Source organism: Pseudophryne corroboree, chromosome 1 (assembly GCF_028390025.1).
Source record: "Pseudophryne corroboree isolate aPseCor3 chromosome 1, aPseCor3.hap2, whole genome shotgun sequence".
In the NCBI taxonomy this organism is placed as follows: Eukaryota; Metazoa; Chordata; class Amphibia; order Anura; family Myobatrachidae; genus Pseudophryne; species Pseudophryne corroboree.
The window spans coordinates 201523112-201541778 of NC_086444.1; the positions used below are offsets into that span (position 1 = coordinate 201523112).

The following is an 18667-nucleotide window of genomic DNA, read 5'->3' on the forward strand; positions in this document are numbered from 1 at the left end:
ATTAAAAAGCTTATCTACTGCATGTCAAGCAACTAGCTGGTGCGTTTCATTGGACTTTCTTCTAACTCTCGCAAATAGAGGGTAATTCCAAGTTGATCGCAGCAGGAAATTTTTTAGCAGTTGGGCAAAACCATGTGCACTGCAGGTGTGGCAGATATAACATTTGCAGAGAGAGTTAGATTTGGGTGGGTTATTTTATTTCTGTGCAGGGTAAATACTGGCTGCTTTATTTTTACACTGCAAATTAGACTGCAGATTGAACACACCACACCCAAATCTAACTCTCTCTGCACATGTTATATCTGCCTCCCCTGCAGTGCACATGGTTTTGCCCAGTTGCTAACAGAATTCCTGCTGCGATCAACTTGGAATTACCCCCATAATACAGTCTGGCAGTGATTAGCTGACAACTGGGGTCCTTCTCCCAGAAACTGCTATATTGTCCCTCTTTATGTATTACAAGTTTTGCAACTTTGTCAGTACCCAAGCGGTTTCTCAGTTTTGACTGCACCAAAGAAAGGGGCAGATGTATTAAGCCTGGAGAAGTGATAGAGCAGATAAGTGCAAGGTGATAACGCACTAGCCAATCAGCTCCAATATGTAAATTGACAGTTAGAAGCATGGTGTGATGCAGGGCACAGTCTTCCACCTTTTGCCATTACACACATAAGTCAGCAACTAAGTAGCACACAGCAGCTACATGTATTGCCAGCACCTTTATCCAGGATCCTTGTGCATTGTACAATTATCAAATTATGCCAATGAGACACATAAGAAGGCATTCAATTGCCAGCGAACGGGCAAAATGCTGTTGCATTGAAATGCCGGCAACAGCACCACATCTCGCACCGTTTGCCCAGACGGTCGAATGCCAGATTTGCACATAGTGCTCGCTAGCCTATGGGGCAGCAAACACTTTTGTGCACGATCGGGCTGCCATACAGTGCGGCTATTGTTGTACTAATTCAGCCAAGATAAAGTACCTGCCAATAACTCTATTCCCCCATCATTTATGAAGAAGTGTGAGGCAGGACGAATGGTGCAGCTTAGTTGCAACAAAAAGGTCCATTAGAATGAGCTAATGTGGTCACTGGTCTACCTTGAAGAACTGGTTGGGTTGAAAAATTGATAAAAAATAAATAAAGAGCAGTTCGGTGAAACAGAATATTCTTCCTGTAGCTCAAAAAACTGGGATACATTAAAAAAAAAGAAAAAAGCTAGCCAAGAACCAAAGAAATGCCCCCCTTGGGGGCTACAGGGAATTCTGCACTACAATAAGTGATGGGAGCTGTGCTAGAGAATATCTTGAAGTGTAATGCCACATGGGTAAATGAGATAGACATTACTGGGTGAGGTTGGGCTAAAGTGATGTCTGGGAGAAAGAAGAGACAAGAATGGAGTTTATCTATGTATCTACGATTGTCCATACACCATACTCTATCTGAAGGTTTGGAAAAACCAAACACCTAAACCAGAGGTTCCCAAACGCGGTCCTCAAGGCACCCCAACAGTCCAGGATTCAGGTATATCCATGGCTCAGCACAGATGGTTAAATCAAATTGACTAAGGTGCTAATTAAGTCACCTGTGGCCAAGCATGGATACATTTAAAACTAGGACCGTTGGGGTGCCTTGAGGACCGCGTTTGGGAATCTCTGACCTAAACAGTATCTTTTACAGTTCACTGCACCCAGGCTCCCCACCCCATGGCTGCCTCTGTGATACACTGAGTTTTATCAGGGACACAACCCTGCCCAGTTTAAAATAAAGATGTAATAATGAATGTATTTAAAGGTGCTATGATGAACCCAAACATTTAAGCTATTAAATACATCAGTAATTTTAATAGCAAGAAGCTCAATAATTAAAAGGTGAAAGTGGGCAGCCTGGTCTCGTGCCATTAATGATCTTAAATGGTGCATACTTTTACCTACTTTTGAAAAATAATTTCAGGGAGATGACAGTGCCACTTCTGCAATCTTGGGTGAATCTTGCTCTACCCAAGGGGTGTGTTTATTTCCACCCATATTGCATAATTTAGCAGGAGAGGGATCCACTCGATCCCTCCCCAATAATAGCTACTCACACATGCGCAATAGATTCTGCAGCATAAAGTGATTGCTTTACACACTGCAGACACGCCTCTGGATGTGATTTTTTTTTTTAAATCTTTTGATTTATTTATAAATGTGGAAGACATACTGTATATATGACATATCCAAAATCATACAGAACATGTATAATAAAAATCAATAATATGAAATTACATATTGTATAATATGAATGCAATAAAAAGATGTCCAGCTACATTTTCTTTTTGATACTTATTAATGTGTGATATTATAACAACATAGCATAAAGAAAACCAACATTAATTTGGGGTGGGGGAAAAAAGAAGGAAGGGGGAGACAGGCAATTACTCTTTGGGAACTATGACATATAATTCCGATATGGGTGACCAAGTATTAAGAATCCCGAAACCTGCACAGGCTTCCATAGTTGCAACAACATATATCACCAGATATCTGTCTGCGAAAATGGAATTTAAACATCCTATCAATGAGGAGGGCAGTAATATATTCCATTGAGGCAACATACCACATTTTATTAATCAGAACATGTATGGGGGGGGGGGGGGGGCAGGGGTGTGTTTCCAGTTAGAAGCAATTGAAGGTTTGCTGGCATTAAATATATTTATTTATTTATTTATTGAAAGTTTCTTATATAGCGGAGCATATTCCGTCTGTATGTATCTATTTGCCCACAATGTCTCCACCATAGGTCTGAGGACATTGGAAATGTGCCATGCAATTTTTCAGGAAATACTTTCCTTAATGTTGGTGTTGATAGATGCTTTGAACTCATATCTATCCAATTATCCACTTCAAGATACAGTCTCCCCAAGTCCTATTGCCAATCCTGTTCATGGGCTCTTTGAATTCGATAGGATGAGTAGCCAGGACAGAGCATAAAGCTGAAATGGCGCCCTGGGTCATAAATACAAAGGCATTCAAATTTGTTGGGTTTTCTAAGTTTGTTTGACTTGCAAGAAGAATGTATAAAACTGGTGATTTGCAGATACTCAAATTGATATTTGTTCTGCAAACTATATTTTTCACACAATTCAGTGTAGTTTTGTGGAGAAAGTCTCCCAAAATGTACAGAAATCTGGTTATTCCAACCACGGCCCAGGGGCGCATGTAGGAGCTCATACTACCGAGCGAGAAATGGAGATGTTGCCAAAGGGGAATAAAAGGTGAGGGGTAGGGCACCAGATCCAATTTCTATTTAACCTGACCTAGACCTTTACGATAGAGTTAACACAAGAGACATTGTGTACTGAGGCCGGTCTCAGGACTGAAAGAGGGGTATGAAAAGAAGACTACCAACTGGTTTCCCATGATGGTACACTGAAGGCACACCCATTTTTGCAACCTTCAGCTTTGTGCCAGGACTTAATGAGGCGGAGTTAAACTGTTATCGCTCCCCAATCTCCCTCACTCCGGGGGGGGGGGGGGGGGGGTGCAAGATGAAAGGTCAGAGACAATTGAATAGCTCCATTGGGCGCCATCTGCTGACTGCCGATGCAAATTACATGTGAATTCCACCCAATATGGCTTAGTGGAGTAGCATAAACGTAACGCTTGAAGATAGGAAAGCCTAGCCTAAACCACCGTTAATAGTTGATTTAGCTAAACATACTCTACGGTGTCTAGGTTTTTTTATTTGACCATACAAATACGCCATTCAAAGGAATATATTTACTCAAAGTCGATTTGGGTCCATCTTATACTGTTGATTTTTGTTGGAAGTTTGGTCGATTTTTGATCGATCAAAATCTACTTATAGTAAATATACCCCAAACACTGAACTGTATGAAGAAAAGAAGCCAGAAACACTAAAGGAAATCTTTGGAACAAGTAGAGCAACCTGGTCAAATATTCATTTTAACCGTGTTGATTCTACCAGTCCAGGATATACAAAGGGGAGCCCACCTAGCTATTGTAAGTGGGATCTTTCTGGGGTTTAGGTATCACTATAACTACAAATTTTAAAGGGGCCATATGAAACTGTTTCCCCTGTAATATTTGATTATTTTTAATACATCCGGATGGCACAGAATTTCTTATTGCCACAAATAGTGGTGATGAGAAATTATAATTATTGGGTCTAAATTCAGATAAATAATAAATGGGCCCCTAAAACTTGATGAATAAGACTCATAATAGATTTGAAAGTTTACTGTTCAGAAATAAAAAATAATAAAGATATAAAAACAAAAAATATAATAAGGGAAAACAGGTAGGCAGACAAGCACACTTATTGGGAGTAAGAAAGGACAGAGAAAATAGGATTTTAATTACCTACCAGTAATACCATTTCTCATAGTCCGTAGAGGATACTGGGGTCCATTTAGTACCATGGGGTGGTGTAGGCTGGCTCCTCCCTTTATGCCCCTCCTACCAGACTCAGTCTAGGAAACTGTGCCCGAGGAGACAGACATACTTTGAGAGAAGGATAAAAGGATAGTGGTGAGATTCCGAACCAGCACACACAAACAAGAGGAAAGCAATGCTAACCAATCTTGAAACAGGAACAGCAACAGCTGAACAAATCAGAATACTTAATCAAGTAAGTGCAGGAAGAACGAAGCACTGGGCATGCGCCCAGTATCCTCTAAGGCAGTGGTTCTCAAACTCTGTCCTCAGGACCCCACACAGTGCATATTTTGCAGGTAACCCAGCAGGTGCACAGGTGTAATAATTACTCACTGACACATTTTAAAAGGCCCACAGGTGGAGCTAATTATTTCACTTGTGATTCTGTGAGGAGACCTGCAAAACATGCACTGTGTGGGGTCCTGAGGACCGAGTTTGAGAACCTGTGCTCTAAGGACTACGAGAAAAGGATTTACCGGTAGGTAATTCAAATCCTATTTTCTCTTACGTCTAGAGGATACTGGGGATCCATTTAGTACCATGGGGAAGTACCAAAGCTCCCAAACCGGGTGGGAGAGTGCTGAGGTTCCTGCAGAATTGATTGACCAAACTGAAGGTCATCAGAGGACAAAGTATTGAACTTGTAGAACTTTGCAAACGTGTTCGAACCTGACCAAGTAGCTGCTCGGCAGAGCTGTATGAATTCTTGGAATCAGCGGAAGTGGAGAGAACACGTACACCATCTGATAGACCCATGGAGTCGTCAGGGCGTCCACCGCCACTGCCTGAGCGTCTCATGACGTGGGACAATACCGCTTCAGCTTCTTGTTGAGACGAGAGGCCATCATGTTGATTTGTGGAGCTCCCCATCCACATAGTAACATAGTATTTGAGGTTGAATAGAGGCAAATTGCCCATCGTGTTCAACCTGTTTTAAGTTGTGATGATTCTTCATACTTGCTAAATAATGTTTTATGACTAGTTAGCTACTATAACTCATGTTACCCCTGGATTAACCACGTTGATATTTTAAGTATTATAACCTTGGATAGCTTTTTCATTCAGAAATGTATCCATTCCTTTTTTAAATCCAATTACAGAGTCCGCCATTACCACCTTCCCTGGCAGGGAATTCCTCATCCTGATTGCCCTCGGAACTTTCTCTCCTCCAGTCGCAGCGAGTGCCCACATGTCCTAAACTGTGTTCTTTTAATAAATAATTCCTCTGATAACTCTTTGTAATGTCCCTTTACATATTTGAAGATATTAATAATATCTCCTCTTAGGTGCCTCTTTTCTAGTGTATACATATTCAGTAGTCCAGTCCTTCTAGGCCTTTAATCAATTTAGTAGCTCGCCTATGAACACTTTCGAGTTCACTGATGTCTTTTTTATACAATGGTGCCCAAAACTGAACACAATATTCCAGGTGCGGACGTACCAATGCCTTATACAGCGGCATGATTAGATCCGAGTCCCTTGTCTCAATTCCCCTTTTTATGCACGCTAGCACCTTACTTGCCTTCTTTACTGCGTTTTGACATTGTGTACGGTTATTAAGCCTATTATCAATGAATACCCCCAAATCTTTTTCCAACTCTGTTTCCCCTAGGCGTTCCCCATTTAATATGTAGGATGCTAGTTTGTTTTTAGTCCCAAAATGCATAACCTTGCATTTGTCTGTATTGAACCTCATTTTCCATTTAGACGCCCAGAGTTCAAGTTTAGATAGATCATTCTGCAAGGACTCCACATCCAATTCTGAACTAATTACCTTACACAGTTTAGTATCATCTGCAAAGATTGACACTGTGCTTTCCAGGCCTATTTCTAGGTCATTGATAAATATGTTGAGCAGTAGTGGTCCGAGTACGGACCCTTGTGGTATTCCGCTGACTACTGGGGACAAGGTTGAGGACTTCCCGTTGACCCCTACTCGCTGTACCCTGCTATCCAACCATCTGCTTATCCATGTGCAAATAATTTTTCCTAGGCCAAACTCCTTTAATTTGATCATCAGTCTCCTGTGAGGAACTGTATCGAAGGCCTTTGCAAAATCTAGGAAGACCACATCCACTGCTTTTCCTTGATCAAGATTATTGCTCACTTCCTTGTAGAAGCTAATTAAGTTAGTCTGACATGACCTGTCCGTCACAAACCCATGCTGGTTCTTGCTAATAATCCTAGCGGACTTTAGATACTCCTGTATGACGTCCCTTAGAATTCCTTCCAATATTTTCCCCACTATAGATGTTAAACTAACTGGTCTGTAGTTTCCCGGAAGATTTTTGGATCCCTTTTTAAATAATGGCACTACCTCAGCTATACGCCAATCCTTCGGTACCATGCCTGATCTAATTGAACTATTGAAAATCAAGTATAGGGGTCGTGCTAGTTGTGAACTAAGCTCCATAAGAACCCTTGGGTGAAGTCCATTAGGACCAGGTTATTTATTAATCTTAATTTTGATTTGTCTCTCCCGGACTACTTCTTTGCTTAAACAAGTATCTAACCATGAATCACTACTGTCACAATTGTTATGCTCTACTCCCACCATCAGTTCTTCACATGTCAAGCACCTGAACACCTCCGGGTGAAGGCCCCACTTCCCCGGGTGCAGGTCATGTCTGCTGAGGAAGTCTGCTTTCCCAGTTGTCTACTCCCGGAAAGAAGACCGCCGACAACGCCACAGTGTGTTTTTCTGCCCAGAAGAGAATTCTTGATACCTCTGACATTGCTGCTCTGCTTTTCATTCTGCCCTGTCGGTTTATGTACGTCACTTCCGTCACATTGTCTGACTGAACCTGAATGGCCTGATCTTGAAGAAGATATGAGGCCTGCAGAAGGGCGTTGTATATAGCCCCGAGTTCCAGAATGTTGATTGGAAGGACGACATACTGACATGACCATCTTCCTTGAAACTGCACCCCCTGGGTGACTGCTCCCCATCCTCTGAGGCTTGCATCTGTGGTTAGCAGAATCCAATTCTGAATCCAGAACCGTTGGCCCTCGATTAGGTGAGAAGTCTGTAGCACCACAGAAGGGAGATCCTGGCCTTTGGCGATAGACTGATCATCTGGTGCATTTGAAGATGTGACTCGGACCATTTGTCCAACAGATCGAGATGGAAGGGTCTTGCATGAAACCTTCCGTACTGAAGTGCCTCATAAGAGGCCACCATTTTCCCCAGAAGGCGAATGCATAGATGCACCGATATCTGAGTTGGCTTCAGGACATCCCGAACCATCGACTGGATTACCAATGCCTTTTCCAACGGAAGTAAAAAAAATTTGCGACTCTGTGTCCAGTATCATTCCCAGAAATGGGAGCCTCCGAGTTGGCTCTAAGTGAGATTATGGAAGATTTAGAATCCACCCGCGATCCAGGAGTAGTTTGGTTGTGAGACCAATGATGTCTAGCAACCTTTCCCAGGACGGTGCCTTTATCAGAAGATTGTCCAGGTACGGAATTATGTTCACTTCCTGCTTGCGAAGGAGAAACATCATCTCTGCCATCACCTTGGTGAACACCCTCGGTGCCGTGGAGAGACCAAATGGCAGGGCCTGGAACTGGTAGTAACAGTCCTGCAGTGCAAACCGTAGATAAGCCTGGTGAGGCGGCCAGATCGGAATGTGAAGGTACGCATCCCTGATGTACAGAGACACTAGAAATTCCCCCTTCTCCAGACCTGAGATCACCGCTCTCAGAGACTCCATCTTGAATTTGAACACTCGTAAGTACGGGTTCAACGATTTTAGATTTAAAATCGGCCTTACCGAACCGTCCAGTTTCGGTACTACAAACAAGTTGGAATAATATCCCTTGTTTTGGAGATGAGGTAGAACTGGAACAATGACCTGAGTCTGTACCAGTTTTTGAATGGCAGCCTGTAAGGTTATACTTGCCACTTGTGAAACTGGTAAGCGTGATTTGAAGAATCTGTGAGGTGGGAGCTCCTGAAACTCCAGTCTGTAGCCCTGGGAAATAAGATCTATGACCCAGGCATCGCGATCCACCGTAATGCTGAAGGCTTTGAGGAAGCAGAGCTAGAGCTCTGTTCCTGAAAACCGGCAGCTGCTGGTTTGCGTGTCTTACCTCTAGCACCTCTGGTGGCTGTAGAGGAATCTCTGGTTTTGTTATTAAACTTGGCAGTCCGAAAGGACTGTAGATTAGGTCCTGAGTAGGCCTTTCTGGCTGGGGGAGCTGCAGAAGGAAGATACATGGACTTACCCGCAGTAATTTGGAGATCCATATGTCTAGTTCATCTCCAAATAAGGCCTCTCCTGTGAAGGGAAGGCCTTCCACGCATTTCCTGGAGTCCGCGTCCGCAGTCCACTGGCGTAGCCATAAGCCCCTGCGTGCTGCCACTGCCATAGCCGTGGTGCATGCATTAAGCAAACCTACTTTTATGGCTTCCACCATAAAGTTCGCAGAGTCCTGTATATGTTGCAGGAGTAAAACAATCTACCCCCTAGATAAGGAATCCAACCCCTCAATTAGGTTACCTGACTATTAAGCAATGGCTTTAGTAATCCACGCACATGCTATAGTGGGTATCTGGGCCACCCCAGCAGTCGTATACAAAGATTTGAGTGTGGTCTCAATTTTACGATCAGACGTGTCTTTCAGGGAGGCTGCACCAGGGACAGGCAACACTATTTTCCGTGACAGCCTGGATACTGATGCATCCACTATCGGTGGATTTTCCAATTTTTTCCTATCCTCAGGAGGAAAAGGAAAGGATGAGAGTAACCTTTTAGGGATCTGAAATTTTCTATCAGGATTAACCCACAGGTATTCAATTCCTTTGATACAGGAAACGTAACTGCGGACTTCTTTTTTACATTAAAATAAGATTCCTCACACTCCTCTGTCACCTTATAAGGAATTTGCAGAAAGTCTCTGATAGCTTCTATAAGAGCCTCTATACCCTGTCACAGAGCAGCATTGCCCCTTCCCTCTGAGTCCACCTCCCCCTCCTTCATGTCTGACCCTTGATCATCCGAGTCAGACTGCAGGATATGGGACAGAGTACGTTTTTGCGGACAAATGGTAGGGGTCTGAGACACTGTTTTGGGGAATGAGTCTCTATTCATAAACTCATCCACAGATTGTCTTAAGTACTGTGTCTCTTTCTCATTGCGGGACAATTTAGTAGCAACATGGGAGATCATTCCATTACTAGAATCCAGCCATGCTGGTTCAGTCCCGCTAGCCTGGGCAGGTGCACTACATTGAGTACACAGTAGTGAGCCCCCTGGGGAAGAGGAACACTCTGCCGTACATGAAACACACTCTTTGCCTGACATATTGTAAATGTGACAGCACACACACACAGGAAAAGGTTAAGCACAATTAACCAACAAAGAGCCATTCCAAGGAGACACAGAGGTATTATGGAGTCAGCAGACAGCGCCCTTATCGCTAATGCCAAGCTTAGCCGGGTCACAGACTAAGTACCCAGATTGGGAACTTAGTACACTACTAATCGCTCCCCCGGCTATGACCCCCTGGTACCGCTGAGGTAATCTGGAGTCACTCGGGACTAGCTGCGCGTCCCCGTCAGTCAGCGGCTGTGTCCACTGCAGAGGGAAAATGGCGCTGGTGAGCTGCTGGATCCACTAATGGCGTGCGGTCTTCCCGCTTTTTTTTATACTGGCTGAGGTAATTTAGTGCTTAAAATGGAGTCCTAACCGTTTTAAGTCTGTGTTTGCCAGTGTGGGTACTGTGTAAAGTGTACTGAGGGGTACATTTACTAAGCAGTGATAAGAGCGGAGAAGTGAGCCAGTGGAGAAGTTGCCCCATCAACCAATCAGCACTGAAGTAACATCTGTAATTTGCATACTATAAAATTATACAGAGCTGCTGATTGGTTGATGGGGAAATTTCTCCACTGGCTCACTTCTCCACTCTTATCACTGCTTAGTAAATGTACTCCTTAGACTCAGTCCCCCCCTCAGAAGCTGTGCGTCTGCACTGTGTACTGAATCTGGAGACGCAGTCCGTCCAGGTTAGAAGCTGTGCATCTCTGTACCCTCATGCCACCATAATGGCCGGCGACCCGCTAACCAGGACGCCGGCTTAGTACTCACCACTCTTCTCTCTTCTGGCTCTGTTAGGGATGGCGGCGTGCTGCAGGAATGTACGCTCGCCGTGGTGGGGCTTGCAAATAGTTCGCTCGGGAGCTCAGTGTCCTGTCAGCAGGGAACGGGGACCATTAACCCTTCAAGAGGTTGGACCGTTCTCCCCCCTAAGTCCCACGAAGCAGTCAGGCTGGTGCCATCCAGCCCTCCCTGAAAATAACAAACAGAAAAATATATGCAGAAAACTCTTCAGGAGCTTCCATAAGCATGACCGGCTCCTCCGGGCACATTTTCTAAACTGAGTCTGGTAGGAGGAGCATAGAGGGAGGAGCCAGCCCAAATTATCAAATTCTTAAAGTGCCCATGGCTCCTAGTGGACCCATCTATACCCCATGGTCCTAACTGGATCCCCAGTATCCTCTAGCACATAAAAGAAATACACATATACACACAATAATAAAATTGATTTAAAAAAAACAAAACAGCGATTGCACTAGTTTACCATCAAATTAAGTAAAGTGATTTAGGATACCTTAGCTGCCCAATTTATTAATTTTCATTACAGTATGTGTATCTTTTATACTTTTCATTTACACACGTATTTGGACGATCATTGAGAAGTGGGGGGATCTGCACATTGAGAGGACAGATGTGCCCTCACTCATCGTTGCTGCAGTCACGTTAAACAGTCCTTACAGTTACACCTAGTCATGAGGGCGTTAACCAATGCCAGGCGTCTTCTTGTGCATTTATTCTCCAAAAATGCATCTTATTCAGATCCCTATGTGAATAGGACTCACAAGCAGACTTTGCTGATTAAAATTATATGCGGAATGCCTATTTTCTTAGTGCAACTGCAGCTCTACTGTATCTGCATATAAAGTGCTACGTTACAGTGTTTTCCTGGAAATCACTGTAAAGTAGCATTTTGTATGCAGATGCACATAATATAGGCGTACTGCATATCATTTTAACCAGCAGAGTCTGCTTGTGCGTCTTATTTGCATAGTGATGCCAGCTCGCTCACGGTGAATCGAGTCTAGGTGTATGAGGACACATATGTTAGTGTCACAATCACTCACATACAGAAACAGGGAACTGGAAATGCAGATAAGAAATATGAGAGAAGCAGTAAGAGAAGGAAAGATATTCAGACAGGCACCACTTACCTAACAATGCAGAGGTCAAGCGGAGGAACAGAGGTGCATATGCACTAGACGAGGTCTATGTCCCCTAACTAAACATAGTGCCCACCGTGGTGCTTAACTACCATTATGTAATAGGCTGCCGCAGCATGAGCCTGCTGTGGGCAATTGTATAGCGCATGCTTTAGCGGCTCCTATGCGGTGCACACAGGATGCAGGGATTCCCATTGTCTTCCAGACAGAGTGGGATCTGTAGTAAACTATGAAATGGAGCAGAAACAATACCATTCACAGAGACAATATCGAAGGATATGCAGTATAAGGAGGATATTGTAGACAAAAAATTTCCACATTTATTTATTGGGTGGCAAGGTGTGGAATATAAATGGCCATGTATAAAAATATTTTGTCTTTTAATATTTTTAATGTAGTGTTAACACTATACAAATATACAATTATTTCACTCTTTTTTAAAAACATTTTAATGTTTATTTTCTTACTTTACACAAATGTTCAGTGTCTAATTGAATCACAAAGAAAAGTAAAAATTGCAGAATTGATGTTATTACAATATATGAAATTCTCATTTGCCTTATGATGTAAATGCGGCCTAGGTTCCTGTCACTGCTGCCCACCGCTAGTTCCACCTCTGCCGGCCCTGTAGCTGCTGTGAAGTTTCCAGCAGAACAGCTGCGCGGAACGTCTCACACTACATACTGCTCTGCTGCAGTTCCGTCTTCTGGGCTATAAACAACCAATTGACGCAGAGTAATAATGTGAAGGTTAAAATATTGTATATCATGATTACCTGCTACATCTTCAACTGTGATGATGCAACAGAACACGGCTGCGGCTCTGACAGAATTACAGCTTCAATGAAATATGTTATAGCTTCAATATGTCTAATAAATATCTTGGAGCGTATGTTCTGCCTTAGCTGCAGCATCTAGACAGCAGCCATACATCTGTATTAAATTTACATGGGTCAGTGTTAGATTACTCACTTTTATTCATCCACCAGGATCAATTACTCTGGTTGCATTTCTCTATGCACTACTTAGCAAAACAAACACTGAGCCAGCCTCCTCCTCCTTTTCTGAGTGAATATCTTCATCTCTTAATATAAACTCAAAGTATAAATCTATTTTTCAATATTAAAAGATATGGATAATCTTCCCTGAAAACTCCATGCAGGGCCGGTGCTAGGGTGTTCGGCGCCCTCCTGCAAACTCTAAATTTTGCGCCCTCCTACAAATACATATGTGGCTCTCTGATCCTAGCCACGCGCAGTCGCATCACGCTTGCGACTACCTGCGGAAATCTGGGTCCGAGACGTGGTTTACCAGGGATTGTGTTTCACCTGCCTCAGGCAGGCAAAACCAAATCCCAGGGAACAGCCCCGTAGCAACACAGCGCATCAGCAAGGTACAGCAGCAGAGTATTATGTTACCCAGGGCAAATTTTAAAAAAGCGCCCCTTAAATTGTAATTTCAAATTCTGGCTGAATTTTCATAGTCTGTAAGTACTCAAATAAACATACATTGCAATACAGTACCCTCTCCTTGTTATCTCTTCATAGTTCCTCCCTAGTCTGTACTCTTGTCATACTGTAGTTCCCCCTTGTCCGAACTTTCCACATAATGTCCCCACTTGTCTGTACTCACCTCATAGTACCTCTCTTGTCTGTACTCATCTCACTATACAGGGGTTCATTATGACACTACACAGGGGTCCATTATATCAGTGCTGTAAATAGACATTTTAGCGCTGTGTGCAAGAAATGGCATTGGCGCCCCCCCCCTTATGTAAAAATGGGGCAGTGCGCGCCGCAGGCGCTTGCAAAAAATATAGGGGCGTGGCTTCATGGGGAAGGGGTGTGGCCACAAAATAATTCCAATTCATATTACAGTGCACATTAGTCTCCATTATTCAGATTACGCCGCACAGTAGCGCCACTACACCAGGTAGAGCCCCTTTTACACATTACGGCAGATTCCCCTATTTACACATTACGGCAGCCAGTCCCCCTTTTTACACATTACAGCAGACATAGTCCCCCTTTTTACACATTACAGCAGACATAGTCCCCCTTTTTACACATTACGGCAGACAGAGTCCCCTTTTTACACATTACAGCAGACATAGTCCCCCTTTTTACACATTACGGCAGACAGCGTCCCCATTTTACACATTACGGCAGACAGCGTTCCATTTTTACACAGTACGGCAGACTGCATCCCCTTTTTACACAGATCGGCAGACAGCGTACCCTATTTACACATTACGGCAGACAGAATAGATAGACAGATAGAGAGATAGACAGACAGACAGATAGATACTTACCATCTCTCCGTGGGCTCAGGCAGTCAGGCTCCTCAGTGTTGGCAGCTCCGGAAGCAAGGAAGAAGGAGGAGGAGGGAGGCGCAGCAAGGCAGTGTAATTGCTGGCGCCGCCGCATGCAACTGTCCCTCTCCTTCCGCATTGGCTGACAACCGCTGCTGTGAATGCTGGGATGAGGAAAGCGCATCCCAGCATTCACAGCAGCGCCGACCAGTCAATGTGGAAGGAGAGGGACAGCTGCAGCGGCGCCGCTATCATAATAGCGCTGCTGCGGCTCCGGAGTCCTCCTCACTCCTCCTCCTCCTCTACTCCTCCGGCGCACATAGCACAGGTGGCTTGTAATGAGTCAATTTGACTCACTACAAGCCGCTGACTTGGAATTAGGGCAGTTGCGCCCTCCGGGCGTCTGCGCTGTGTGAGTTACGGCTCTGCATTATATACACACTGACACTACACAGGGGTCCATTATATACACACTGACACTACACAGGGGGTCCATTATATACACACTGACACCACACAGGGGTCCATTATATAAACACAGACACTTTATAACGTTCATGCACACTCACAAATTGACAGTATATATCCTTTATATGCTATCGTGGGTAGGGGGGAACATCTATTGTTATTAGGACTGGTGGGCTGGAGATAAAGACTCTCTTACCGCCTGTCCTTCTGATCCTCTTCCGTTCTGCCTCCATTGCTACGATCCCGGGCTGACAGGGAGGCCCATTTCTGCCACAGGCACGCTGCTACTCAGATTTGTGTGTGGTTTATGGCTGTCGTGGATGCAGGTGGGGGGGAAGGGGGTGGGGGGTGGAGAAGGTTTGCGCAATGATTGTGCGCCGCGCGCTTGTAAAAGTATGCAGGGTTGGGAACTGGGAGTGAGGCAGTGAGTGCTGACAGGGATGCAGCCTCAGGGAGATTGGTTTTGAATGCTGGATCATGGATGACACATGGGTCTGGTCCTGTGTAGCTCCACCCCCTGAGGTCCTGTGTAGCTCCGCCCCCTGATGTCCATATAGCTCCGCCCCCTGAGGCCTGTGTAGCTCCGCCCCCATGAGGTCCCGTCTAGCCGTGCAGCCCCCTCCCTTTTCGGCAGAACATTGACATTGCCGTTGTCACAGGGGAGGGGGAGGAGTAGGCTACAACAAGCTGCCGGCGCCGCTACCTGTCAGTGTGACAGGCGCAGCACTGCAGCAGCCGGCAGCAGGGAAGGGATGCAGAGCAGGGACAGCGCCTCTCCAACCCTTCGCTGAGCGGGTAGCGCCGGGCCTGAATCCATGTATAACACAATCACATTTTGGCACAATTTCCTTAATACGATTAAAAAAAATTCAGACAACCCCTTATGTGATAATGTACTTGACAAGAGTCAGATTTAAATGACTATGTTAACAATAAAGTAACACATGGAGCACCTGGTTGTGAAGCACAGTGCATGCTCCCACTCCTGCTCTCTGGGAAATCACCAGCTGCAGGCTCCCATGTTATGCTCAGTCGATACAACGTTACACAGTGGAGTCAAAAACACATCCAGAATGAGAAAGCTGTAATTACGCTGACAACTACATTGCAGAAGAAAAGGCTGCATGACGGAAAGCTGAGGGGATAACTGGAGTTTGAGTTAGATTCCTTTTTTTAATCTGCCATAGCAATAACCTAATGGCAAGTGTCATTAGTGTGCAATATAGAGAAAGAAGACAGACTCATCAGTGACTAATGCTAGTATATGTTACACTCTGGGCGATATATCGTCTGTTCGAGCTGTGATGTTGGGATGGCATACCGAGCAGCCGATTGGTAAGGGTATCTGCTGACCTGAATCAGCCGGCAATCCTTCTAAAGAGGATCAATCCTTCTAAAGAGGACAAATGGAAAAGTTTTCCAAAGCTAGCAAACAGCTTCTAGAATTTTCTACAAAATGATAAGTAACAGCTCATTGGTTTCTCAACTTTAGAAGATTTTATACAACTCCCCCTATTAGTGTAATGACTTCAAATGAATAGCAGCATACTTAGAAAGAGGATTAAGAACATTATTTATGGGTGTTGTTCAATAGATCTATAGTAAAAAGATAGACAGTCAATAGGTCAACCCCAAAAAGGTTGATGCGTTACAATTCCCAATCGTAGTCTACGTGGATGGTAAATAATGAAAAATGTGATTTAAAAATAAACTTGTGTCGACTATGGTCATATCGACCTTTCGTACTGTCTACCTTTTACATGTCAACATTTTGACCCTGTTGACCTTTTGAAAGTTGACGATTTGGGGTCGACCTATTGACGGTCTATCTTTTACTGTAGATCTGTCAACCGGATACCATTAATTATTACAGTAGATTAAACCACAGTAGAATCGCAAGGTAATTGAAAGGAAGAGGCCATTTGTGGGTGGTAACTGACCATTTACAGTGAGTGTCAGGAAAAACGCAGGCGTATCCAAGCGTTTTCAGGGAGGGTGTCTGTCATCAGCTCCGGCCCCGATCAGCACAGCGATGTGCCGCCAAGGTGCCCGACACGACCGACAGGCGACCCGGCGGCAGGGGAAGAGTGACAGGGGGAGTGAAGTTTCTTCACCCCCCCACCCGGCTCCATAGCTGTGCATGCTAATATGGACGAGATTGTCCATATTGGCTTGCATGCATAAGCGACCCAGCACCAACGACGAACGAGCGCAGGGACGTGCATCGTTCATCGTTGGTGCCTACACACTGAACGATATGAACGAGTTCTCATTCATTAATGAACGAGAACAGTCATATCGTTTAGTGGTATCGGCAAGTGTGAAGGGCCCTTAAGTCCTGGGCTGTGCAGAGACTGCACAAAGTGGATTTTTGCAGCTATGGGGGTGATTCAGACCTGGGAGCTGGGCTGCAAACTTTGCTGTCCTGCGTTCGGATTGTCACCGCCTCCAATAGGACTGTAAATTCGCCGTGCAAGTGTGCGATTCCATGTGTATGCAGAGCTGCAAAAATTCACTTTGTGCAGTCTCTACGCAGCCCAGGACTCACTCCTTCAGTGCGATGAGAAGAGGCTGATCGGGGTCAAAGCTGACGTCAGACACTGTTCCTGAAAATGCTTGGGCACGCCTGCATTTTTCTGGACACTCCCCATAAACGGTCAGTTACCACCCACACATGGCCTATTCTTGTCAATCACCTTGCGAACACCTGTGCGTTCGTATTTTTGGCACCATCCTGTCATTGGCGTGCATGCGCAGTTATGACCTGATCGCCCGCTGTGCGAAAACGCACAGCAGTGATCAGGTCTGAATCAGGCCCTCTGCATTCACATGGGTTCGCACACTTGCACAGCGAATTTACACTCCCCCTGGAGGCAGCGACTATCCGAACGCTGGACAGCAAAGTTCGCAGCCCAGTGATCAGGTCTGAATCACTACCTCTGATACGTTTGCAGCACAAATATATACAAGAAAATCTATATGCCATCAGTATAGGTTCTAGCTGCTATATATGATGAAAAGTAACCACTTACCAAGGACGTGCACCCTCTGCTTGTGCTTCTTCTTGTTTGGTGTTGCTGGCTGAAGACGCTGCTCCTCATTGTTGGATTCATGAAGTATTTCAAAGAATGTTTTCATCTCTTCTGTGATGGCTTCAAAGAAAGTCTCATTGCTAAACTTAATTATTAATGATGAGTCTATAACACGGCTTAACACAAACAAATCCTCTTTTATCATCATGTACACCTTGGGAATAGCTTTCTGGTATGCCCCAAGTACACTTCCAATGTTCCTCTCGCTACAGTTGTGCAGAAGCTCAACAACAAAATTCTGCTGGATGTTCTGATATTTAGCAAGGACATCAGACTCAGGATAGAGGAAAAGAAGGCGCCGTAAGCACTGGGCTTTCAAGTGAATATTTGCGTGATTGTTATAGGTGTCAAAGCGTGCTTGCAATTTGCCAACAAGATGACGACGTAAATGAAGTCTTATATCATCCCACACAGCCTGCATATCCATCGTAGAGTCATCTTCAATGGCGTGTAGTGAGGTCTGGGATGTGCACTGAAAAGAGCTTCCACTGGGAAAGGAAGGGAAAATGATGCCACTCTCACTGGAGAGATCCATAAGAAACTGAAGAACAGGGTCCTCCTGATTTTCACAGTTCTTCAGAAAATGTTGCTAAATAATACAAGAAAGAAAACATTAAATAACAAATGTTTCCAGAGATTACACAATGAAGCTTCGTTTGTAGCATTTAACAGCTGTGCATTTATATTAACCAATTAAATATTTAGGTAATGTGTTTAATAAGTCATTTTAAGAGACACCACAGACTATTGTGTGAGACTGGCCAGGCACCTTAGACATGTCAATTACAAGTGGGGTACCTATGTGATGAAAGGGAAAGCAGCTGCTGAGTTGCCACTTACTAGGTAACATGGCGTGATGGGTTTAGGGGTGATAAGGGAAAAGTAGAGCATACACTATGGTGGAGAGAGGTTACTGGAAGGAGTGGATATCTACTTAAAGCAACTGGATTAGGGTGGTGTCAACAAATCTAGTGGAATTGGAAATACATGAATAAATAATGACGCTGGTAAAATGTAATGTAAGCACCCCTCAATCTCCCAAACACATTTTCTACTCCTGATGAATAGGTTTTTTTTGTAACGTATTAATTACCAATT

At 44.3% G+C, this 18667-nt stretch overlaps 1 protein-coding gene across 1 annotated transcript in view; it reads right to left on the reverse strand.

The window, feature by feature from the left end:
• The window catches only part of KIAA0825 (KIAA0825 ortholog), a 712480-nt gene that overhangs the window by 616902 nt on the left and 76911 nt on the right, over positions 1-18667 (reverse strand). Inside the window, exon 4 of the mRNA XM_063964012.1 lies at positions 17510-18158. Within this exon, the coding sequence (XP_063820082.1) occupies positions 17510-18158 (649 nt within the window). The remainder of the gene's footprint in view (positions 1-17509; positions 18159-18667) is intronic.